Source organism: Phalacrocorax aristotelis, chromosome 22 (genome assembly GCF_949628215.1).
Source record: "Phalacrocorax aristotelis chromosome 22, bGulAri2.1, whole genome shotgun sequence".
In the NCBI taxonomy this organism is placed as follows: Eukaryota; Metazoa; Chordata; class Aves; order Suliformes; family Phalacrocoracidae; genus Phalacrocorax; species Phalacrocorax aristotelis.
The window spans coordinates 559,067-583,313 of NC_134297.1; the positions used below are offsets into that span (position 1 = coordinate 559,067).

Consider the following 24,247-nt stretch of genomic DNA (forward strand, 5'->3'; position numbering starts at 1 on the left):
TAAAATCTAAATATTTGTCCGCTACTAAAAGCTCATGGACCGGGCAGCGCCTGCGGCAGCTCGGCAGGATGGAAATACCAGTTACAGACCAATTTTCTCCTTAGGTAAACACCAGTGCGGGATAAACAGCATCGGAGGGTGCAGTCGGAGCAGTGCCGACCTCCGTGCGGCCGGACCTCCAGCTGCTCGCGGCAAGGTTAAGCCCGGAGACGCACCAAGCCTCACGGGAGAGCGAGGGCTGCGGCGCTGGGCACGCGGGGGACGGGACGGGGCGCCCACGCCGCGGCTCCGAGGGGAGAGCCACAGCCCGCCGCCCGAGGGGCACCGTCGCCACCCGCGCCGGCAGCGGACAAAGAGCGCAAAATGAGCTTCCGTTTTGTAACATTAATTTTTTTTTATTAAGAAGACAGATATTTTATAGTACTTCTTTTCCTTTGTAAAAATGGTATACATGAACCAATACAAAATGTGAACGGGAACAGATGGATATGTATTTTCTTACATTGTAACATCTTCCATGGACACCTTAAAACAGAACTGGCCTAAGGGGAAGAAATAAAAAGGCCGGGTGAATAAAGAACAAGGTTGTTTAGCATCAGTTCCGCGTCCTTCATTTGTAATACTCCTTTAAACAAGGTTGTTCTTTCTTCACGCTTCAAAATCCTAATGATCTAAAGCTGTACAAAGTAATACTCAACAATACATTTCAAACAGCGCACTGTATACTGAAGAAAAAATACATAAACCAATATACAACTAAAATCGGTAATTTCCTGTTTTTTTTTTATCCTGTTTTTCTCTTTTTTTTTTTTTTTTTTTTCCAATGCGTGGGGCCGAAATTTTGCGATCTACCTGAGACGGAAAACACCAATCAAAACACATGAACCTGAGACATGTCAACATTGTAAGTCAAAGTTACATCGGTAACACTGCACTACTGTACACTTCCAAAACAAAGATGGGCTGCTCAAAACCAGGATGCCAATCCCGCGACCGATGATGGGTAAAAAAGCCCCCCAACTCCAACATGCTGACTGCTTCTCGCCACGATGTGGTTCGGCAATGGTGCTGAAGGCTCAGAAAAGAGCTGCGCTCGACAAGGTTTGCTCGGAAAAAAGGGTATTTCCACGAGGTTCTTCTCGTGAAAAGGGGCGAGACCGAGCACCGCTGGAGAATGGACTCGCCCTCTGCCGACAGGCCGTCCCGTTCCCGAAGGACTCCCGCTTTGTAATGGTTCTGCCAAAAACGACGGTCGAACAAAAACCCGCACGAAAACGCTCCCCCCGAAGCCCCTAAAAAAAAGAAACAACCCCAAACCTGATGCTAAGATTAATGCGCCCCTTAAATAAATCGGCAGACACCGTCCACGTAAACGCAGTAAAAAAAAAAAAAAAGCATCGCTCGAAAGGCAAGGTTACTCACCAAAAAAAAAGAATTCAGCATATATAATTTTAATACCGTCTTCTCGTTGCGGTCTGCTAGCTGTCACTCACGATTCTAATTTACCTAGACTCTCCTTTTCACCTATGGCTTTAGAAGTCAGTTAGCACTGTCATTTCAACGCAAATTCCCACGTTTTACTGAGCGGCTAGACCAAAAAAAAGGCCGTTTTGCTGGCCCGGCCGCTCTCCGGGTCTCGGCTGCGGTGCGCGCTGGGGGGAGGCGTTTTACCCGCCGCGTCCCGCGGCTGCAAAGGGACCGGCGAGGGCGCAAAAGCCGGGCGCTCGCCGCCTCCCGCGCCCCGGGAGGGCTCTGCCTTCCCGAGCGAAGCAGGGCGAGGTCGGCCCGGCCGGGAGAGCGGGACGGAGCGGTTTGCAGGGCAAAGGGCCCGCGCAGAAGCCCCCCCGCCGCGCCCGGCCGGGAGCAGCCCCCAGGCACGGCGCCAAGGGTGGGCTCGGTCCCTCCCGGAGCACGACCCCGGGTGCCGCTTCCCCGCGGCCGAGCAGCGCCTTTGCCGAGCTCCCGCCCATCTCCTAGTCGCCACCACCGAAAGCACCTGGAACACGGGCAGCCACAAACGGGTTCTCGTCGTTTGTTTATCCAAGCCTTTACGACGATAGAGGGAATGGGACATGGGCACACTGAACTGCGAACTACGAAATCTAAAATGTGCTGGTTCTCCTCCGATGAGCTCGAGTTCTGAACGGAAAACGGTGAAGAGAAAAAGAAACACCTTCCAAGAAACCCACCTACTCCCAGGGGTCCCAGCAGGCTACTCCAGGAGCAGAAGGGGAAAGGGGAACGAAGAGCCACAGAAACCCGAAGGGAACTAACGCACAGAAGCCCCTCTTCTTCCCAGCCTCCCCCCGACCCGAACGAACAGAAATTAAACAAGGCACAGAATCTTCTGCAAATGACTTCACTAAACTAAATCCAAGCTGGACTTGGCCAAAAAAAGAAAACCCAAACGAACTGAGGTGTCAAACAGCAGAGTGTACTTTTACGAGGAATATTTTTACACAGCAAATCCCGGACCCTCCCAGCCTCACGACTCTCCACCCATTTGCTTTTTTTTTTTCTTTAAAAAAAAAAAAAAAAGACACAAGCTGGTTGCAACTTCCAATATCACTGTCTCTTTAGCGTTTAAATAGGGCCAGTAGTAACCGTCCACGGTTGGACACCTCATAGAAACCAAGGCTGCTCTAGATGAAGTACTCTTTCTTTTCTTCGGAGTTGTTTTGTCCTCCTTCCGCGTTGATGATGGCTGTGTCTGCGTCGGCCGCATCATCTGCCCCTTTGGCTTCGTGAGTGAAGTACGTACCTGAAAGGGAAGCGGGAGGTTGCGTGACTCGTCGGGGCTCCCGGCAAGGCGCTAAGGGAGCGAGCCGCGAGCAGGAAGGGAAAAAAAATACCTAAAGCACGAAAATACCAGGCTGCGGCGTGAAAAAGTAACGCCAGCAGCAAGCAAGGAGCCCCCTGCTCCTGCTGCTTCAGGAGCGGCCGCGCTGGAGACCCCTGGGGCCGGCCCCGCGCTGAAACGCGGCGGCGCGTTGCTCCCTGCAGCGACTGACTCGGGAAAGAAATCGGGTCACCGCTGCTTCCCCCCCTCAGAAGCACATAAATATCGGCAAAATCGTGTGTTACATGCTTTACTTAAAGGAGACGGATCTTCCATCTCTGCTTTCCCTCTCCCCTAAAGTGGTTTAGGTTTTTGTTTTCCCTCTTTCTCCTCTCTTCCCAACATCATTCACTCCATCCCGCTGCCGTCATAGCCAGCCCTTCGTCCTCTGGCAGCTTTTCCACGTGCACTAAACAAACCCCAGCTAACGTTAAATCCTTCCGCGCAAACAAACACACAGGGGAACGGTCGCGATCCTCTGTGTGGGTTTAGATTTGCTCTGGAAGTTGTGACAAGTTCCCAAAATGGACCATTTTACACAAACCCAAGATAACGCGGCACATACGTGCCCGGTCAGGTCAATCGGGTTTTGGAGAGGGACTTCCAAATTTCAGTTTTAAGCTGTGTGCCGACGTGCTGGCTGCAGCTTCGGGCGTGAGCTGAGCTGGTGTAGCTCTGCGCGTCGTCACGCACGGTAATGCGCTCTAATACCGGGACTGTGACGGGAGGCACTGCGGGCGACGGAGCTCTTTGAGAAGAGCTCGGCGCATCCCATGGCCTGAAACGCTGCTCCAGAAAGAGAATATACCTCGCCTGTTGGGCAGCCCGCGGTGCCTCGGAAGGGACGGTGCCTCCGCTGGTACCGACACCCGGCAGGCCTTAGCGCTGGCACGCCGGCTGAAGTCTGTGCCTGGGGTAAAGCGCTGTCGTCCTGCCCTAATTCCCCGTTGCCCAGAACGCCGCTGGGCTGCTCCAGCCTTCCTCCTTCCCCCGTTTCCAAGGCCCTTCAGGAGACATCCTTCCAGAGCAACAACGGGGTCGGGCAGAAGAACGCCACGAGCAAGGGGAAACACGTGCCGAGTCCTCTCGTTTCCCAGTTTCGGTCTTTGTCTTACCTTTATGTCTGGCAAAATATCGCCCTAAAACGATGAGCAGGCAAAGCATGGCGAACACGACCACGGCCACGACGCCACCGACCACCGCGTGGTCCACGCTCCGTATCGCCCCTTCCTCACCTGCACGAGAATCTGTTGAGATCAGAAGAGGAATAAGAATTTGGAACTTACTAGGAGGCACGCCGAAGGGGCTGGCTGCAGCTGCTCTCGGGATTGGAAAAGCCACCCTTGTGCTCTCAGAAGGAAAAGGGGTGAAGCACGGAGCTATCTAGACAGATGAGTTCGGGCGGAGGAACTTTGCCCAAAGCCGAACTCATCTGGCGGCTCGACTCGCAAGGTGTTTTCCGCTACAAGCAGCAGCACTACGACTACGCACGTGGAAGACAGCTGGGAGAGGGAGAGGAGAGGGCAGATGGACTTGGTGGTGGGTACGTGCTTTTGGAAATTACTTCCCTAGAAGGCTCCCCCAATTTCAGCCTCCCCGGGGGACAGGGGCACGGGGAATAGCAGGACAGTAGGGGAATATTAGTCCTTAGCTCTGGAGAAACGTCACTAACGAGCGCCCCGTTGACAACGTTTCGGCTTCGGCCCAAAACCCCAGCCAACCCAGCACGGTAAACGCGTTTAGCCCCGTCCCCTCCCCCAGCCCAACGAGACGGCAGCGTTAGACGCGACCTTTGCCGCTCGATGCAGTTCGCGACGTCCGAAGACACGAAACTCCTCACCCAAGCTGTATAAACCCCTCCGGAAGCAGAGAGCGAGCGATAATCGCACGGTGCCTCCGACTGCTCTATTTCATTTATTTAACGCCTCACCACGCAATTAGTTTTCTTTTATAAGCGCCTCTCCCTTAGGACGCCGTCACCCGGGAGAGGAATGACTTATTTGGCGGAGGAACAACTCCAAAATGAACCCAGAATGAGCTATGGCCATGTAAAATGGATGTATAGCAGTGTAAACAATTTTAATTTAGGAACGCAGCTACATCAAGCCTCACTGCAATCCTAATGGCAACCGAGATTTATAACGCAGTAAAAAACAATTATTCTCCCGTTGATTAATACATTAACATTTTGGAATAGAAGCTAAACCATTGTATCTTTCTTTCATTGAGTCAAGCGCGACACCTGCATTAAAATGATTTACTGGCCGTACCTTACAATTTAAGCACAGCAGCACCAGAAACGGTAAAAATCTTTTAACTTTACATGATTTGTGAAGTCATATGTGAAGGATTTACCATTTAAATCTTTCACTACAAGAAGCACATGGCCTATAAATCTGTCCTGCATGCAGTTGCCCAGGCACCTCAGAGAAATGCATTTTACCAGGAAGACCGAGAGTGCAAATGCAAGTCAATTTTTAAGAAAGATTTATCTCCGTCTCCCTCCAAAGAACAGAGCAAATCTCTGAAGCCTCCACCTCTAATAATATTTGAAGTTTATCGATCAAGCCTACAGATCCGTGACAGCTAAAGGTAATGGTGCTCTTTTGAGCTGAAACCCGACACAAAGCTTTCGAGCAGCAGCCCGGGATTTACGCTTTCTATCGATATTTCCAATTCTGCTCCAAGATTAAGGACTGAGGGACCCAAGTAAATAACTCGTGACTGAGGGCACTATAAAGCCCCTTTTAATTAAAACAATTTAAGAAGGGAAAAAAAAAAAAACCCCCAACCCTTTGAGTGTTTCTTGGAGCAACTTCTAAAAGCAGGAGCTGGGCATAGGCGCTGGGATGCCCGGGCTGAGCTGGGTCGGGGCGAGGCGGACGTTAAGGGGCACGGCGCGAGCAGCCGCTTAGCGCCGCCACCGGAGTCCCTTCCAGCAGCTTATCCGACAGGCTAAAAATCGCGGCCAAGAAAGGCTCCCCTGCAGAGCGAGAGCACCCGCTGCCGCACCGCGTCCACCCGCGTCGCTTCGCGGTGGCACGAGCGTGCCGGAGAAACCCGAAAGCGGCTAAAGGGAGGGCATTTTTGTATTGTCTCCGGCAGGAACAGGCCGCGCCACCAGCGCTTCCCGCGCTCGCTGCTCTGGCGGAGCGTCCCAGGAGGACGCCCAGGGGAGCGCGGGGCTGTGCCGAGCGGACCCCCTCGCCTGGGCAAAGACTCTGCTCTCTGCCCAGGAGAGCAGCTGCGGGAAAATCAGCAGTGCTGGGTGTTCCGGGCAGCCACCGCTCAAATACAGCCTGCTCGCTGTGGCTTTTAGCTCGCTGGTCCGGGCCCTTAAGGACTTACCCTCCGTAAAGCACCCGAACCCGGATCATCTGCTGGAGCAGCTGCTTTAGACAAGCTCCACTCTGCTTTTCTTTTTTTTCTTTTTTTTTTTTTTTTTTTTCTTTTTCAGAAACTTAGCACCCAGTTCTGCTCGGCTGCACTAAGGAGGAGACAGCAGCATCCCAGCCTGGGAGGATGAATGCCTTGTTGACATCTGGAGCAGCTGAGGGGAATAAACACGCTGAGTTACGGCTCTATAATGTGCTTCGAGCAGGGTTTTGCATCAAGAGGCATTTCTTCTTAATCACCGTAAATTAAAGTTCTGGGAAGACGCCGCAGCCGCCTGCGCGCCGTCGCACCGAGCCGCGGCTGCGGAGCCCGGCCCGGGTTACTCGAAGCCGCGCCAGAGCCGCGCGCCTGACACCCGTCACGGCTCCCCTCCAACTTGCAATCAAGGCGCGCGCGGGGAGACGGTGCTTCCCCGAGAAGGGACTCCTGCATAAAGCGTGGCAAACCGCTCCGGCCCCCGCACTTTATTAAGCATGATTTTGTCTACCGGGACACGCAGGGCCATTTTTCTTCATTATTTCTGTTAAAAAAAGACCTCTGCGAAGTGCCAGCTGCCAGTTTATTGTATTACGCGCGCAGCTAAATAGCCCGTCTTCGAGCTTACGTGCTACGTGGCGAGTCAGCGAGCGGCAGCGAGAGCCCGCCAGCTCCGCGGGAAGGCCTCGCCTCAGCCCTGCGGGGGGAACAGGCGGGAGGCCTGGCTTAAGCGAAAGCTGCTGCGTTTAGGGGCGTTAAACCACGTACGCTTAGCAAAACAAAACCCGCCCCGTAGCTTTTCCGCCTTGCAGCGATTTTGCCCCCACGGGTAAACTACCTGCAATTCTTAAGAGAAATTAAAATTCTGGAAAATTCTTTAGGCGCCTTGTGTATTTTTACGAGTAAAAACGAGACACCTTAAGGCCAGGGACCGCACTCCCCATGGGGAGGGCAGCGGTGCCCACAGCACTGCCAACGCTGCTTTCTTACTCCAACTCTCAAATAAAACTCTCCAGCGAGGGGCCTTCCCTGTGCAAACCACTGCAGCCCGACGCCGCTGCCTTGGCTAGTCATTCCTCCTTCAACACCCCCTCCGCACCTCGTCTCATCGAAGCCCACGAGCTCCGACGCAGCCGCCCAACGCCACCGCGGTTCCGCCGTCCAGCGCGGAGGGCGAGGCAAAGCCGGCGGCCGCTCTGCGACAGACCCCCTCCTCGGCCCCTTGGACACCGCTCCCAGCAAGTCAAGCGGTATGCCACCAGCACGAGGGCGGCCGCTCCGCTTTCCGTCACTCGCCATTTCTCTGGCAATTAAAAAAAGCAAAAGCATCGGGGCTACGGGGCGAGGAATAATTCCCCAAAGCTGCGCCAAGAGAGGCTCGACCTTAAAACCCGGAATCTGCTTTAAAACGCCGTCTCCAATTCACAAAAGCTATCCCCGCTTCATATCTATGATTAAAAAAGAAATCACAACTTTATTACTGAAGAAGGAACAGATGAGATGGCAGGAACTGACAAAATGCCACGTTATTTGCTAATCCTAATATGTTATTCTTCCTTAAGATTTGCTTTTCTCAGCACCAATTCAATTATAGATGCTACAAATCCTTCTGACATTTAATTCCCTCTTGTCAGGGAGTAGTAAATGTATACACGCAGCGCTCTCCCATTAAGATGTTAATATATATCGGAGCACGCTGGCCTTCAAATCGAACAGGCACCGTTTTTCTAGTACGGTTTTGTTTCTGGTTCGCTGGCGGGCTTTTTGCGGGTGGGAGCGGCAGGAGGGAGGGAAGAGCAAGGGGAGGCGCAGGCGTCGCTGCGCGTTGACAACAACACGCACGCCAACGTGGCTACTCTGCAGCTGCTTCGCGCCCCAGCCGAGCCCCGGTTTGCGGGCCGGTGCTTTGCACGATGCCAAAGCACCTTAAAGGAAAACTGCAGCAATAGCGGTGCGAACCACTTGCAATAGCCGGACTTCTGCACAAAAAACCCCCCCCCAATTTTTCGTTTCAGCTGCTCTGATGCCTCCCCCGAGAGAAGAGCCCTGCCGTAGAGGGCCGCCGTGATTTTGCCTGGTGCAGCGCGGAACGCAGCGCCGCGCACAGCAGCACAGAGCACGCTACACCCGCCTCCAGTTCGGGCCAACAGGAGACTTCGGGAGCTTTAAATTAGTCTTGGCTTATCGTGGCAGCCGACCGCTCGTGCCATCAATAAAAAAAAAGAGATTATCCCTGAAGTTTTCCTTTAAACTGAAAGCGCAATCTGTGCAACGGTAGGTACGTAGGCAGAAAAGGAAGGCGCTTTCGGCCGGTTCCCGCTCGTCGCCATGCTAAGAGCGCACCGAGGGAACCGATCCTGGGAGTCGGGAGCAAGGCGTAGCGGGTGCTTGGCTGGTTGTCTTCCACCTAAGGGCTGCCAACTAACACGCGTGTTCTAAACCCGCCGGCTCCGAGTGAGGGTTTTGTTTTAATGCGATGGGAGTCCCTTGTTAAAACGTAAATGTATTAATGATCTCAAGTTTCCTAATGCTTTTGCAGACGTAATTGTTTAAAAACAGCTTTCTGCAGACTGCCTCAAGACTATGAAAGAAAGCGGGCAGACTTTTATGGCAGTATCCTAACGACGTCGGTCAAGCGCTTAGAGCAAGGTTTAGCAGACCGAAGACTTTTCTCCTCCCAACTACTCAATAAAATGGTTCCAGTCGATTCTCTTTTTAATGAGGCTTTCAAAAAAAGAAAAGTATATGTATCTACACATATTCTAGCATCCGCTCTTTTAGAAGGTGGCAGCATCTCAAGATTAAGAGAAAGACTGGACTGGGGCTGGCCGACCTTACTAGCTAGGGTTTTACATCTCAGATATACCCACTCTAAAAGCTTCAGACCTCTCAGGAGCAAAGCACTGAATTTTTAACTTTGGTGCTCACTGAGCTGCCAGGACAGGGCCCTGCAAGGCTCCCCGAGGCCGGTCTGGGGTCGCCTCGGAGGGACAGCCCCCAGCGCCCTCCCGGCTCCCAGCCTCCCCCCCCCACCCGCTACTTCGGGCGGCATTGCTCCCGCCGCGCGCTCCAGCACTGCTCCCCGTCCAGGCTCCCCGCCGCCCGCGACCAGAGCCGCGATGCCAGCGTGGCTCTGGGAGACGTGGACTTCGCCACCCCCGCTCGGGCAAGCGCGGGTTTTGACCTAACGCCTGCTCCCGTCTCCTGCCCTCGCTCCTCACCTTCCTGCTTGCTTTACGCTTGGCAGGCCACCCGCTTTGTGACGTCTCTGGGCTATCTCTGGACAGCCCTGAGCTTGCTCTACACACATTTGTGCTGTGAAAGCAGAAAATTGATGAGGATTCCTGTGCATACGTGGTGCCGACATCCATTTGGGCATAATTGGGCCTATTGCTGCGCTCCCACAAAAACCTATCTTCTGTTTCTTGGGGAAAATTTATTTCGAGCCGTTGGCGCAGGACAACGCGGGCACAGGACAGGTGTGTGTACGCACTCCTGCGGCAGCTACCGCGCTTCCCAGATGTGAATGTAACATCTGCATCGAGCCAGGGAACAGGAAACCGGAATCACTTCCTTTTAAGAATTCCTCACTTTAGCTCTCGTTAAAGTTTAGTTTCTTAAGCAATTAAACGCACCAACGTGACTCGAGCTCCCCCATCTCACTGCCGGTCACGATTTAGGTGCTCACGGCCTGAAGTCGCCCGTGTGCTTCCGACAAACTGCCACGCCAACCGCTCCTCTTTGCTACGAGGCAGGCAAGGTACAGCTAGCGCCAACAGCTCCCCGCCGAATTTGCAGCTAATCCTTTCGCAGAATGGAGCCTGCGAGACGATGGAGCGGCGCTCGACATCGGGGCCGGCGGGGGCCGCCGGTGGGCAGGGCGGGGGGAAGAACAGCCTGTCGCCGCTTCAGAAACGCAGTAAAACACTTATCCAGGATGTGGGAGGACAGAAATCACTGCCTGCGTATGACAGGATGAGCAATAATGTTATTCATCACTACAGCGCGGCATCAGGCGCGCTACCCCTGCTCTAATTTATTGATGGACTGTTAAAGAGCAGCGTTAACCTGTTTGCCGTATTGTAATTGAATTTGGTCTAATTTAAGCCGGAGAAACTTGAGGAGTTCATCCTTCTTCAATCAATAAGCTTCTCTTCAGTGACCCGTTTCAAGATTGCTTCATAAAAAATAATGCGCTTTGTTTTAATACATTTAATCGCTATGACGGGCGCTCAACGGTTATTGGTCGTTTCTTCGGCCTCCTCTCTGCTAGAAAACGGAGCCCCGCTCGCAATCAATAGCAATTGATTCAGCAGCCTCCCCCTCGAACTAAGGTGCTAATCAGGTTTTGATTAGTTAATCAAACCCGGTGCGAAGGCTGCACGGGCCCTTCTCGACCGCTCCCCGTTTTGCAAGAGGTGCGCCAACGCTCTCGAGCAAAGCGGGACCGCGAGGCCGCCGCGGGGACGGGGCAGGCGCGTTGCTACGGCCAGGGCGCGCAGCGGCGCGCGGCCCCGGCTGCACCAGCGGGGAGCAGCTCGCCCCGGCCGTTCCCGGCGCCGCGGGCGCCCCATCCGCAAGGCTGCGCCGGGCTGAACCGCCGCCGCCGCGGAGCGAGAAACCCCGCGCTGCGGGCGAGCGAGGCCAAGCCCGGCCCTACCCTACGCTGCTGCTACGCCGGCACCGAGAGGAGGCTCGCGAGTGGCGCAGACACACGCAGCTCGACCAGGGAAAGCGAGCGCAGCTCTGGAATCTAGCTACCTGGGCGGGAGGCAAGGGACGCGTTACTTAATGGCACGGTTGGCAGAGCCTCCGTTGAAGCGTTTAGCGGGACGGGGGTACCTGGAAGGAACAGCACACTGAGCAAACACCGCAGCAGCGCCGGCACGCGCCCCCCCGTGCCGGTGCCCAGGGCTGCCGGCCGCCGGAGCGGAGGGCGGCGTTCCCGACCGAGCGCTCGGCCCCAGCACTCACCTGGACCACCCGTCTGACGGCCCGAACGTGCGGACCCCAGGCTGCAAGCGGGATCTGATCGCAGTTTCCTGGGAGCCCGGGCAGGGGTGGTGGGGTGGGGGGCAGAGATCTATCATAGGAGAGAACGGCCTGGGGCTGTTCCTCCAGGGACACTGGCAGATTTGGCTTGGTACAATTACCCTTTGGGCGTACATAAACAATCGAGAGCAAAACAAGCAAAATTTTGAAATTCTTGGGGGGGGGGGGGGGGGGGGGAACCCCAAGCCCCAGAAGTCACAGCGGATGCTCCAAAATGGGTGTACGGTGGGGCACAAGGGGCGCTCGCTCGTCGCTCGCCGTTGCCAGCGGCTGCGCTCGCGCTTCTTTCTGGAAAGCTCTGGGGGAATTTTGGCTCACACTTCGGATTCGGCAGAAGGGAAGCGACGAGCTACGTCGTCAGGAAAAACGTTCCGCTCGCCCCGCGGCTTCTCCGCGGCGTGCTGCCCGTGGCTGTGCCGCGGGGTGCCCAAGGGGCAGGCAGGGCTGCTAGCCGACGACACCCATTTTGAGGAATCCCCTCGCGGAATTGTTTCCCAGTGTTCGCTTTGATTCACCAAAAAGTGTGTTTTTCTTTAAAAAATACAGATTTAAAAAAGATACTAAAGCGTATCAGAGCAAACCAATTACTTCCCATCCACACAAGTGATATTTAACAGACGCCTAGTGCTTCTTACCTATGAGATCTGGCCCAGGCCTGCAACAATAATTATTAGTATGGCTCAGGTGTTAGAATACATATGGAATTAATCAATCGTTTCTAACCTCTTGGCCAAAGCATACCTATAGTGGCTTACAGGAGGAGACGCTGCCGATTTGATTGATCGGATAAAAGGAAAGCGTTTTAGAGAGCGAGGTGAGGACACGGGGGTTGTTTTTTGGGGCGTTACTTTTTGCTCCGTGTCCAGACCTGCCAAGGGCGGCAGTGTTGGACCACACCCCCCCCCCTCCCCGGGCAGGGCTGTTCCCCGGCGGAGGGAAGGCCCCGTCCCCGCCGCACTGCCCGCTCTGCCGTGCCGTGCCACGCCGTGCCGCGAAGCCGGCCAGCGCTTGGCCTCAGAGCCCGCCGGGTAAAAGGAGATGCTCTGAGACGCGGGGGCAGAAAAATAAAGTGGGTGAGTTTCTGAAAAACGCTTCGGGAGACACTGGCAAAAACATGAAGACCGGAGGTTCAGATGACACTTACGCCACCAATGCGACCCCCGTGTTGAATATATCAACTGCATCCACTGAAGATGCTTTTATTTCTTATCTGGATCAGCGCTAATTTGCAAGGACCGGCTGTAAGGATGCATGGCTGCAGCTTTCAGTCCAGCATGGATAAAAAGAGGTTCAAACCATTTACCTGGCTTTGCCTCCGCTGACAAAACCACTGCCTCCTCTTTATCCCCCATCTGATACTGGTATTATGGGAAACCACCAAGCGGCCGAGCTTTAGCGCCGGCCGCGTTTGTAAGGGACTTTTCCCACAACACGGCAGAGCCGAGAGTTTTACAAAGAGTTTCTGCTCAACCGGCCGCCACATCGGCGTTCAAAAATCACGGCACAGCAGCTGGGAGGGAACCTGGACCGTTCGGGCCTCACCGCTCCGCACGCCTCCCGCCCCGCGTTCAAGGGCGCTGTGCGGAAATGGGTGCCAAAATCGTAAAAAAAAAAAAAAAACAAAAGGGAGGAAAAGCCCACCGGCAGACAGCGCACCCCCACGCCGCCAGAGCGAGCGTTGGAGGAACGGCCGCACCACAGCAACTATACAATGCGACATGGCCAAGATGCAGAAATCAGAGTGGAACCAGTATCTAGCGAAGAAGAGCAGCAGTTACCTACATACTAGCCCTTACCTGAGAGATCCCCATAGTCCAGCTCCTCTGCCGAATTGGGCAACTGAGTAAAGCCTTACAAGTAAAAACAAACTCATTTTTCTCTGCGTTTCTCGAGTGACAAAAAAACAACACACTTAAGAAGCGAGGATGAATTTCTTGGGGGAGGGGGGGGAAGGGGGGGGAATAATGCGTCAATCACTTGCCACCTTCTGCCGGTTCGGGCAGAGTAACTCGTATGACAGAATTGCAATCGTTGCCTTTATTACAGACAGAAACACTCCTCAGTCTACACTGTTGGCACACGAAACATGGCACCAAGATCACTCATCCATAACAGCACGCAAAGACCCCCGAGCTCTATCTTTTAGTCATTGGGGGGTGGGGTGGGGTGGGGGGGGTGATTTCCCAATTTAGTCGGGTTCGATTTGGGTTCTGGATACGTGGGGCAAGGTGAAATTTTCTTCCAATTTTCCACAAAATTCAATCTGGTTTTGGCAATGTTGACAAGCAATTCATCAATGCGCGGCTATTGCGGACCGCGTTTCATAACTGTACGTGCAGACTGCAGGCTGTGTCTTCTGCAAAAAAAAACCCCTGACAAAACCCAGTTTTTTGCATTTTTCCCAAATCTGATGCATTTATGGAAAAAGTATCTATCCTCAAAGCTGATAAAGCAGTTAGGCGAGACACGCTCTCGTGACCACTAAAGGCAGCTAAGACTGCCCGTGAAGCCGTGATTCTCTGTTTTGTTGGAGGAAATACTGGGGGGGCCCACGGGGAGGGGGGGCAGAGCACGCAGCCGAGCGAACTTCTCAGCACAGGTTACAGGGCAAAGCGGTGCCTGGAGGTCACAGAAATCTATTTAAGTGAGGGACAGCAGAGCGTTACCGACTTACTCTTGCTGCTGGCTGCTAAAGCAAAGGCGTTATCGAAGGAGGGGAAAAAAAACCCAGCCCTTGCCGCGAAGAGGCGCCGCCGCCGCCGGTCGTTGGGCGACCTGGCGCCGCCAGCTCGCAGGCCGCTAAAAACGCCGACTTCCTTCTAAATAGCAACGGCGTTAATGCGGCGTGGCCGGCGCGCGGGCCGTCCCCCGCTGGAGAGCAGCAAGCAATACATATACATACGGCTCGTTAAAAAATAAAGCTCGTTTTCGGTGACCGGTTTTTAAGTCCATCAAGTCACCTGGAAGCTACGGTGGGAATTGTCTTCTGAAGCGGGACGCCCCTTAGATTAATGGCAAGAATTTTGTCTGTGCACGGCCCCTGGATTTCAGGGAGCCCCCCTTTTTGACCAGAAGCCAATATACAAACGTGATTACGGTTAACTCCCAGAAGCATCGGACACGCAAACCTGGGCTCGGGAGAGGAGCCATTCAACTTCTCCCTCTCTCCAAAATTGCTTCTCCAGCGCCTTCCCTTTCACTTGAAAGGAACTACATTTTCTCAATAATGAAAAAGGGCAACGTTGCATTTTTTATGAAGTGAAAAAAAAAAATCCTTTGCAAAAGAAAAATTTAACAATTCAACAGCTCAGGTTCTACCTGCACCTGGTACACTTCAAAATGCCACCGAACAGTATTAAAACCTGTTTTGAGGCATTTTAAATACGTGGTAAATTACTTCTTGATTTTTCTCAATAAACTTCCATACCAGCTACTAAAGGCCCTTCTTTTCGCTTCTGACGGGAATGAATTCAGGGCCTGCCGCGGCTCCCGTTCAGCAAACGGGAGCCCCCTGTTCGCTCGGCGGCCGCTGCCCCGGCGCTCGCGGCGCCTCCCGAGGGCGCGCCCGGTGAGCCGCGTCTCCCGCGGCCGGACCCCGGCGCTCGAAGGGCGCCGGCTTCCATCGACAGAGCAACGCTTTGTGCTGCGTCCTGAGCTGCCGCTGCCTTTTGGGGGAAAGACAATTTCTCTTTTGTATCAAGCTGTAAATAACCCGTCTGGGAGTCTCTTTTAGGCGGCGTATTCCTCGGCACCGCACGGAAACCTTAACGCGTGCCGGGAGCTTTGCAATGTTTTATTCCGTCGCCCCAAGGACCGGATCTGTAAAATACGTTCACGGATGTATTTACTGTCAGCTGCGCTTTTAAGTAGGGCGCTTGCAAAAGAAGGCAGGCAGCTGGACAGGCAGAGCCGCTTGAAAATGTTAACGCGGAACGTACCGAGGCTCCTTCCTTGCCTGCCGCCGCGTTTGGCGGGACCGGCACGCCGAACCCGAGATCCGGCACGGCCGCGCTTTTGGCTCCGGACGAGCAAAACTCACTTCCAGAGACTGAGCGCTATCGGGAAGAGCAACGGGAGCTGAACACCGGGGTGGCTAAGCGTTCTTGTGCGTAACCCTGCCGAGGCCGTAATTAAAAATTCACGTGGGCCTTCGGGGAAGAATTTCCAGCTTATAAAATAATTTACCTGCTATATTATGGGCAAGGTATTTTCTTGTCACTCTTCAGTCACGACTGGGATGTTTTCGTTATTTTAACCTTCGCTCCAGGCTTCCTGCTTTGCCAGCTTCAGAAGAGACTTTTTTCACCCTACCTTTTCATGAGGATGAGCAGAAATTCTGCCTGTGCCGAGGCACCAGCGCCTTGTTTCTGCCTCGGTGGGGGAGCTGGAAAGCAGCCCTGAGCTTCCCCAGCGCCGAGTCCTCCCTGTGCACCCCTACGCGCTGGGCTGCCCCCGACAGCTACGCAGCCAGCGCCGCTCATCGCTACGGACGTGCCCTTGAAAAAAAATCATTCGGGGGCTCTTTAAGCTCTTTGCTTGGAGAGGGCGGGGGGGCGAAATTTGGGAAAAAGGGGTGAAATCAAGTCATCGCTGTAGCAGAAGACCGTCGCGTGTGAGGCCACGGCTGCTCCCACACGTCCTGCTGGTGCAGGGGGCAAAAGGGGAGGCGGGCACCTCAGCCGAAGGGCTCCTCAGCCGGCAGCAGCCCTGCAAAGGCGACCTCCCGGCCTGCCGAGCAGCGGCGGCGGCCGGGGAATTAATTTGGAGGGGGAGAGGGGCAGGAGAGAAGGGAAGAAAGGGCACGGCAGCAAAAGCGCTCTCCGGTTTCCAGGTGCGGGGTGGCGGACTCTCAGGGACGTTACTCTCCTGGCTCCGCCAAGGTCTGCCCGCGTTTCGGCTGCAAACAGGCAGGGAACTGCGACTGCAGCCCCGCTGGCACCCTGACACCACGAAGGGCAAAACGGGAGGGAAGGAGGGCTTAAGCTCGGCAAACCCGGCTTCGTGCGGTGGAGCAGAAGCACAAGCCTTCCTGCCGGCCATGACCATGCTGTTATTGGAGTTCTGGCAATGAACAGTGCAGAGAAAGGAGAAAGTGCATCAGAAAATTTACAGTTAAGCTCTCATTTTTCAACAAAAGAGTTAACAACGTTCGTGCTTTAAGTCACTCATGCATCGCTGCCGTCAACTCCGTTCCAGAAGGAAGCAGGAATGGCAGGGGCTTTGCTACCGCTTTTACATGCACACACATCAGGACTCCTTTCCCCCCTCCCCAGTCCTCTAGGATACACTCCAAAAAATTAAATTACTGAAAAATCCTTCCCCCGATTGAAGCATTGTGCCGGTTCCACACTAGCCTTGCATTTCGTTTTCTTTGCTATCAATCTCTTTTTTGGGTGTTGGTTTTTTTTTTTTTTTTCTGGTTAGTTGTTTTTTTGTTTTCCGTTTTAGTTTTTTCTTCCCCCGATTCGTTTCAAATCGTTTTTGGAGAAAATCCATTTGGCTGTAGTTCATGCCCATGCATTTCTAGTCATTCCCAGACATGCTCACTCCCATTGGACATTGGTAAGAACAAATGGCCAACATACAGAAACACCTGGTATACTCCATACACACTCCAGCAACACAAGCTTGGAAAGAAACCCCAGAGTCTTCACGGGAAAAGCACCCCACGAGGGCGAGCACGGGGGAGCTCGGTGCAAACTGGCTGGGTTTTAAGGCAGGAAAGTCTGTGGGATTTGCCTGGCATCGCTTGTCGTTTCAGCTGTCGGTCTCCTCGCAGCGGCCGTCCTCCCCCGCAGAGGTGGAAACGTTCAGAGGTCCCACTTGAGGGAAAAAAAAAAAACGTGCTTCTTGCGGCTTTCCCCAGCGCAAGGCAAGGCGACGAAAGCCGCTGGGCGTCGCATTAACGAAACGGGCCGGGGCTGCTCGGCCGCGGGCGCCCCCCTGCATCGCCCACCCCGCGCCGCAGCCTCTGCCTCCCCGCCACGTCGACGCAGGCGGCGCGGCACAAAGGGCTGGCCGAGACCCCAGAAATGACGTCCGAAGTCCCGCCAGCGTCGGGGCCGCCTGATCTTGCCCCAGTTTAGGGGTCAACATCGGCACCTGCGCATTTCTAGGGTCGCCTGGGAAAACCAGAAGAAAAAAGTGCTGCTCTCCGGCGCTGCGGGCCACGGCCCTTTTGCCCGAACGCATCGACCGTTTCCTGGCAAATCCAAGCACCAAAGGCAGAGCCGCGCTGGAGGCTCGGTCTGACCGCGCAGCCTGCAGAGGCACGTGCAACCACGCCTGCGCGGTACGAAGCGCTCGCTACCACCGCAACCGGGGGGCCGGAGCGTGAAAGGGGGGACGGAGCCCGGGCTCCTTTCAGGCTGGGCCCCGGCTCTCTCCCCACTGCTCTGAGCCACCTCTAAGGAAGTGAAGCGCCAGGCTGGTGCTTCAAAGGAGCAGCCGGACTCTTACCACCCGAGCGAGTGCAACGCAGCAGACCTGCAGGTAATTAAACTGCGCTACCGTCTTCAGAGTCAGCCCTTCGAGGCTCTCCCCACGGCTTAACAATCGGGCGATGAACCTTTTGCCCTCATCCGACTGTCACGAGCGCTAGCGTAGTGCCGGACGAGGCGTCACCTGGACTCTTACTGCCTGGTCGTGGCTTCTGTTGCGGTGGCTCCAAAATTGGCGACGTTGAGTCTTGACATTAAAGATACGTTCTGGGACAAGCAACGTATAGAAAACAGAAGTGGGCCCGAAGGCTTCCAGTTTTTACCGTCGAGTGGGAAAATGCATCCAAGTAGGTAAGTTATTTGGGCCGAGAACCTCACGTCCCTCTGCTTGATATGGGGCATCGCTACTTAGCCGTCGCTTTACCCCGTCCTCCCTCTGTCATCGCCCACGACACGCCTCGTTGGGAGCAGGCAGGAAAAGGGGTTGTTCTGCATCACAGATTTCTGCCAATAAAAGAAGCGGTCGATTTCCCAGGGTTAAAAGAAACTAAAATAGCAAACTCAGATATGGATTAGCCTTAATTAAAGTTGTCAGAGGTTTTGGTTCTTTAGCTGAAAAGCGAGCTCGTGCCAAAAAATGGCATGCTCAACTTCCAGTCTGAAGTGACTATTTAGGCTCGCTTTGAAAACGTAGGAAGCTAAGGAAGCTGTCAAGCTGCTAGCTAGACCGCCCGGAGCAGATGAGAAGGGTTACTTTGCTAGACTGCTATGCTGACAGGGGAGCGTTGCTATTTGCTTTCCAAATCTCCTCCTGCAGTGCGATAACGCGAACCTCAGTGCTGACCTCCGAGGCAGGCGCTCCTCTGCGGAGCATCCCCGGAACGCCAAGCCCCGGCGGACCTGCCGGACAACCTCAAAAAGGAAGAAAAGCGCTCAGGATTTCCAAGCGCCTCTTAAAAAAAGTTAAATTTGAATGCCTATTTCCAAAAGCGGGACTTCTTTCTCGTGCGTGAAGCGACTACCCCAGTGACCGGGATGACCGGAGAACCGCTCGCCTCCTCGGCACCGCTCGCACACCTCTGCCGCTTCCACGGGTCTTGGGGGATCGGTGCTTGCCTGGCACTGGAGCAACCGGCTGCGAAGCTCACAGCAGAAACGACAGGAGCAGACAGACTTTCCAGCCTTAAAACCTACGTGATGTTTATGAGATCAGTCCACCTGAAACACGGTTTTCCCTTGAAGACTGCATTTCCCTTTTTTGCTTCCCCTTCCCAGGCTTGTCTTGCCACTCAGCAGCGCTGAGAAATAAGATAAACAGGAATGTGATACCAACCGTGAACTGCCGGTTCTGTCGTCGCCGTTGTGTCTACACACGGGAACAGAGGATTGGAGGAAGGGAAGAAACAGGAGGAACAGCATGCAAAAAAAGGGAAAATGGAAAAAATGGAACAGATAATATATGAGCAAGCTTTCAAAGAACATTGCGTGACAAGCAATAATAAAATGAAAGGCAAAAAGCATTTGAAGTGAGTTGCACTGTTTAGAAGACATGCCTCCAGTTCAAAAGCTATGAGCCTGAGGAAAACAGTAAATTTTTCTTTTTCTGGGACCTTGCCAGAACAATTACTGGCGGTTGCAAAGTCAGGGGAACGGGAGACGGGGGAGAACACCAACACCAGCGCTTTGCTTGGTAAGGGCCAAAACGGAAGCTCAAGAGCAGGGCAAAGAGCCGACACTCGGAAAAGAGCTTTTACGCATTCAAACATTGCCTTCACCGAAGCGGTAGGGGCCAGGGCCTGCTCGCTGCCCCCTCTTCCCCTGCTTCCTCCAACGCGGGGAACCTCCCAGCACGTCCGCACACGGCGCAGCCTCTGAGCCCAGGCCGTTTCGGAGGTGGCAAGCAAAGGCTAGCGACGCTAGGAGTCACGCACCTGGCGCCGAAGGTGCGAGCGGCCCTCCGCCTTGGCCAGACCCAACCACGCACCTGCAAGGCGCACGGGTGGTTGGTGCAGAAGCCATGGTTCTAGAATGGGGAAATGCGGGTAGGCATCACCGGTCCCTCTAGCGCAACGGTTAACCGGTTCACAGGAACTGGTAATTGAAATACATGGGAGGATTTTTGGTTGTCTTGGCGCTAACGTTCCTCCGCAGGTATCGCGCACCACGCGGGGAGCTGCTGCCTCGCCAACGGAGACACGTTTCGTCTCTTTGGCCGTCTTTGGACCAGGCGATTTTAAAGACTGCGCCAAATCTGACGGCTTTTCCTGGCAGCGCCCTATGTTATTTCCTCTACGCCAGCAGGTCCACGTCGTATCTATTCACGTGACCCGAAGCGCTGGCTTTTTCCGTTGTTGAAACTCATGCACCGTTCCTCTGGCTCTACGCGTCCTCCCCGCATCGCTGCTGCGCTTTGGTGGGCTGGCTCCTCGCAACGTACCCGACTCCGCCAACCCCTATGGGTACTGTCGGGCCGGCGGCGACCCCTGGGTGCGGTCATTCACAGCAGAGACAGGGCTCCGCACGACTCTCCTCGGTTCGATGCAGGCAATGCTTAAATGAATAAAACCATACGAGCAAGCGTAGAGAAGCGCTCTACTGCTTGTTTCTGCAAAGCAGCCCGGAGCTTGAGTTTCGCAGCGACAACAGACAACCCACTTTGGCGTTTCCCCTCATGAACATGCTGTCCGGAGAACCCTAGGACGGGTCGTCCTCCTGCACGTTCAGAGGCAGCAGTGGAAAAAGGAGGACCCGTTCCTTTGCAATTTAGCTGAGGACAGCCCAGGTCTCAATTTCAGAAGCACCAGTGAAGACAAGAACCATACAAGGAATACACAATACTTACAGATACAAGGTCTACGTGCTTTAATTACGAAAGCAAAACAAATAAACCCTGCGCAATTTAACAAACTGCACCGAGATTTGCATAACAGATTATCAAGCCGTCATTAGCCTGTTTCCACTGCCAACGTGTACTGTTCCCATCTTGGCAATCAAGTCTAGCGCACGCTCAAAGACGCTAGCGCTTGCTCTCCCGCTGGGAGCTCTGGTGGAGGCTGCAAGGGAAGCCTTCCAGAGCGAAAAGGAGAACGAGAGCGGGGCTTTTCTTTGTTTTCGGGCAGCGATCCCCAAACGATGCCTCGTTTTAACCAAGCAAATGGTGAAGGGGAAGATGGCGGTGAAGGTAGGGGGAAAGGCATTGTTTAGAAAGGATTGTAAAACTGAGCGTTAATTCCTGAGATAGATAGCATCTTGGCATCTAACAAATAGTCTCAATTTACTGTCTTCCTGAAATGAAAAAAGTTACGTCAGCTTTTACACTAAATAGAGAATCTGCTGAAGGCAAACTTGTATTCACGTGCTGGAAGAGATATTAGTCAAGAAACAGTGCAAACTGGACAGTGCATCTCGCTTCCCCGTCTGGGGACAGAGACCAACAGGTTACAAAAAATAAAGTTCTCAAGCGGTTGTAAGTGTGAACAAATATCCAAGTCAAACAACATGTTGGCTGCAGCTGGAATGACAAAGTTATGATTAGCAAATGGTTTGGATGGTTGCAATAGGAAACACACACCAGTTGAAGTTTAGCACGAGTTTTTGGGAAGTCCGTTTCAATCCCAGAGTCGTCTTTGAGAAGAAGGATTGTACGCGCACAGTGCTCCGAAGAGGAATAATCTCATGTTAAAGCAAAGCACAGACCGCCCCCGACACGGGCACACTACTACCGCGGTTGCGTGGCGAAGGAGAGAAACACTGTCACCGTCGCTTTGCTACGAAACGAATGCGTACACGTCAAACTCTGCGGATCCCAGCCTCCGCCGCTGCTGTCCTGCCTTACAGAGGAAGGAACCTCTCCGGCCCTGCATCGCGGCTGCTAAGACAGCCTAGCATTTTAAGGCGGACTGGCTGGCTTTAAACGTGCTTTCCTGATTCCAGGTACTTGGCGTCTACTTCACTTGCAGGGATAGCCACGTTTATAGGCTAGAGCAGACGTACAGCGCCCCAGAGATTAGGCTTCTGCCCCACATCCTAGAAGAAAAAATCCTCTCTTCTCCTCAAATACAGACCAACAAGAAAGTCCTTGATGTGGTTCTGACTTAACTAAGTTTGAGCGAAGCAAAAACTAAGTTGGAAGCCGGCAAAAGGCTTTGCCACCACCAAGAAGCACCGTTCCGGTCCTGAGCCCTGAGCCATAGGTGTGAAGAGCGGTCACACAATCGCACGACGCTGACGCTTATCGTTTAAAGTGATAAGCTGGTGCTGAAAAAGGGGCTGTTTTTACAAGATGCGGCAGAGCTGAGGACGCGGAAAGCGCACAAGGAGGCTCAACATGGCGCTTTCCATCTTAAGGCAAAGGCTCCTCTTCCTGATTCTTATCAGTAAGACAACAAGATTTGCTCTACGGGGAGCAGCAACATTGCCATGGTCCTTCACAATCTACGTGTACATAAATTCACCAGAGGACTGGTTTGTAGTCAAAGGAGGTATCCAAGAGGAACCACTGGCCTCCCTAAAGCTGCTCGTTTCGCTTATTTGTGACTTCTTTTTAGCACGGGTCGTAAGGACAGAGTTTAGTCTGGCCAGCTCTCGAATGAAGACGCTAACACGCATCATCTCGCGGTACAGACGGGGCTACCTGCCAGCTAAGAGAACTCGGACAACACCCAAGTTTCCGGCACTCACCGCTCCATCAGGCAGCTACGCAAGCGCCCACACACGTGAACGTGTACATATAAATACAAATTACTGCTCGAAGGCATCTGGGCAACGCTGACGAGGGTTACGAGCCCCATCGCTGAGCCTCCTCGTTTCCTCAAATGGATTCTCTCCAACTTCAAACTGTTTGTGGAGTGTGACCGGCTGGGCCCTTTAAACTCGTCCGTAATTAGTCCACAACCTCAAACAGAACGAGCACGATGGAGGAATATTAAAACCCCGGCAGCACAATTAAATTCACCAACTGGAATGCTTGAGCTGCAGTGCTGCAGCCTTACAGAAGCACCGGACACGTTGGAGCTTAAAAACACGCAGCTATCGGAAAGAGAATTACACAGCACATCATCAAAATAATGGCAAAAAATACACTTTTTTTAAAACGTTTGAAAAGGTATCACTAAGTATAGGTATCCATTGTATATATTGCTTTTAAAATTGCTTTCTGAGCTGCAAATGAAATCCAATCTGACCGCTGACTTGTGGAGCTCTTATTCCTGCTGATTTTCCAGACTACTCCATGTTTACTGGCCAGGGCGAGCATGAATTCCTTCACGCTGCTGTTCCCAGAGCAGCCTCAGGGACCAGCCTGCAGTGCTACGAACAGGGGTCCTGCCTTGCTTCGGGCCCTCAGGGCTAGCGAAACGTCCTACGAAAGTCGCCGTCGCTCCAGCAAACACACCCGTTTCGTAGCGACGTTATGTTTCTATAAGGTCGCGGGGGGGGCGTCCGAGGGGCAAAGGGACTCGAGGCCCCCCCCGGAGTGCAGGGGCACGGCCAGCCTCTCCCTCGCCAAGCGCTCCTCTGGAGGATGGATGAAAACGTACTTTGCATTATGATACCCTACGATGATCCTCCGTAACGCGATTCCAGCTTGCGCTGGAAGCGTTTGCGCACGGGCGTGCTGCAATGCGCCCCAGAGACAGTTTGATGGGCGGACCAGATGTTTCACAAAAATAATCACAATCTGTACGGAAGTCGGGAGCGACAAGAACAAAAATACTCCAAAATTGCTGCTGCTGCGGCTCCGGCTAACGCCTTTTCTTGCTTTTCCGTAAAGATCCGTGAGGATTTTGTTCTTATCTCAATCCCAACCCCGCGAACACCGTACCTGCCCCCAGCTGCAGGCAGAAGCCAGCAGCACGCTGCGCGGGCAGGGGCGCTCCCTCCCGCCCCTCTCTGCTGGACCCTGGGTTCAGACGGCGGCCTGCTACGGTGCCGGGCGTCGTCGGAACCCCGCGCAAGCCCTGACCTCTTGGGCGCTCCACCCGCAGCCCGCCCGTGTCGCCCGAGGGGGCACAGGTCCTCCGCGCAGCTCCCCCTGCCCTCGCTCTCCTGAACGCCCGCGTTTCCCGCCCAGCCGGGGGACGGGCTCCGCGCCGCTTGCGCTGCGGCGCCACTGCTAAAGCCAGGCCTAACTGACTGGACGCGGTCCTAAAAGACTGAATTTAATTCCGTTTTATTTTCCGTAACAGGCCCGTCAGCTACTCTCTCTCCCTTTACTCCCTTTAATGCGGTCACATCCTGGATGAAAATGTCAGAAGAGCGCAGTATCATCTTTAAATTAACTTGACATTTTACCAGGGACATGCAGAAGCTTCAGCGGAAAGCAAAAGTTAAATAATAAATAATTTGGGGGAGCAAATCGCTAGGCTCAGTCCCTGCACACTGACGTCGAGCACCCGGACACGCTGCGGGCTTGGCGGCTCTTGCTCTGCGCTGCCTGCGCGCCGACCTGCCCGGCCCCGCCTGCTGCGTGGGCATCGCGAAGGGCCGCTCGGGAAGGCTACGGAAGAGCCCGGATGGCCGGGCCGGGGCTGCCCACCGCCGCCCC

At 54.0% G+C, this 24,247-nt stretch overlaps 1 protein-coding gene across 6 annotated transcripts in view; it reads right to left on the reverse strand.

Annotated features, from left to right (window-relative positions):
• Positions 1 to 374: 374 nt before the first annotated feature.
• Positions 375 to 24,247, reverse strand: part of CADM1 (cell adhesion molecule 1) — a 161,476-nt gene continuing 137,603 nt past the window's right edge. For 2 of the 6 annotated variants that reach the window (XM_075116466.1, XM_075116463.1), the window contains 4 exons: positions 19,037 to 19,069; positions 13,060 to 13,113; positions 3,955 to 4,086; positions 375 to 2,761 (listed from right to left, as the gene is read on the reverse strand). In XM_075116466.1, coding sequence (XP_074972567.1) covers positions 2,643 to 2,761; positions 3,955 to 4,086; positions 13,060 to 13,113; positions 19,037 to 19,069 — 338 coding nt within the window. In that variant the 3' untranslated portion in view covers positions 375 to 2,642. The remainder of the gene's footprint in view (positions 2,762 to 3,954; positions 4,087 to 13,059; positions 13,114 to 19,036; positions 19,070 to 24,247) is intronic. The other 4 variants (XM_075116468.1, XM_075116465.1, XM_075116469.1 and 1 more) reach the window with 2 other exon arrangements.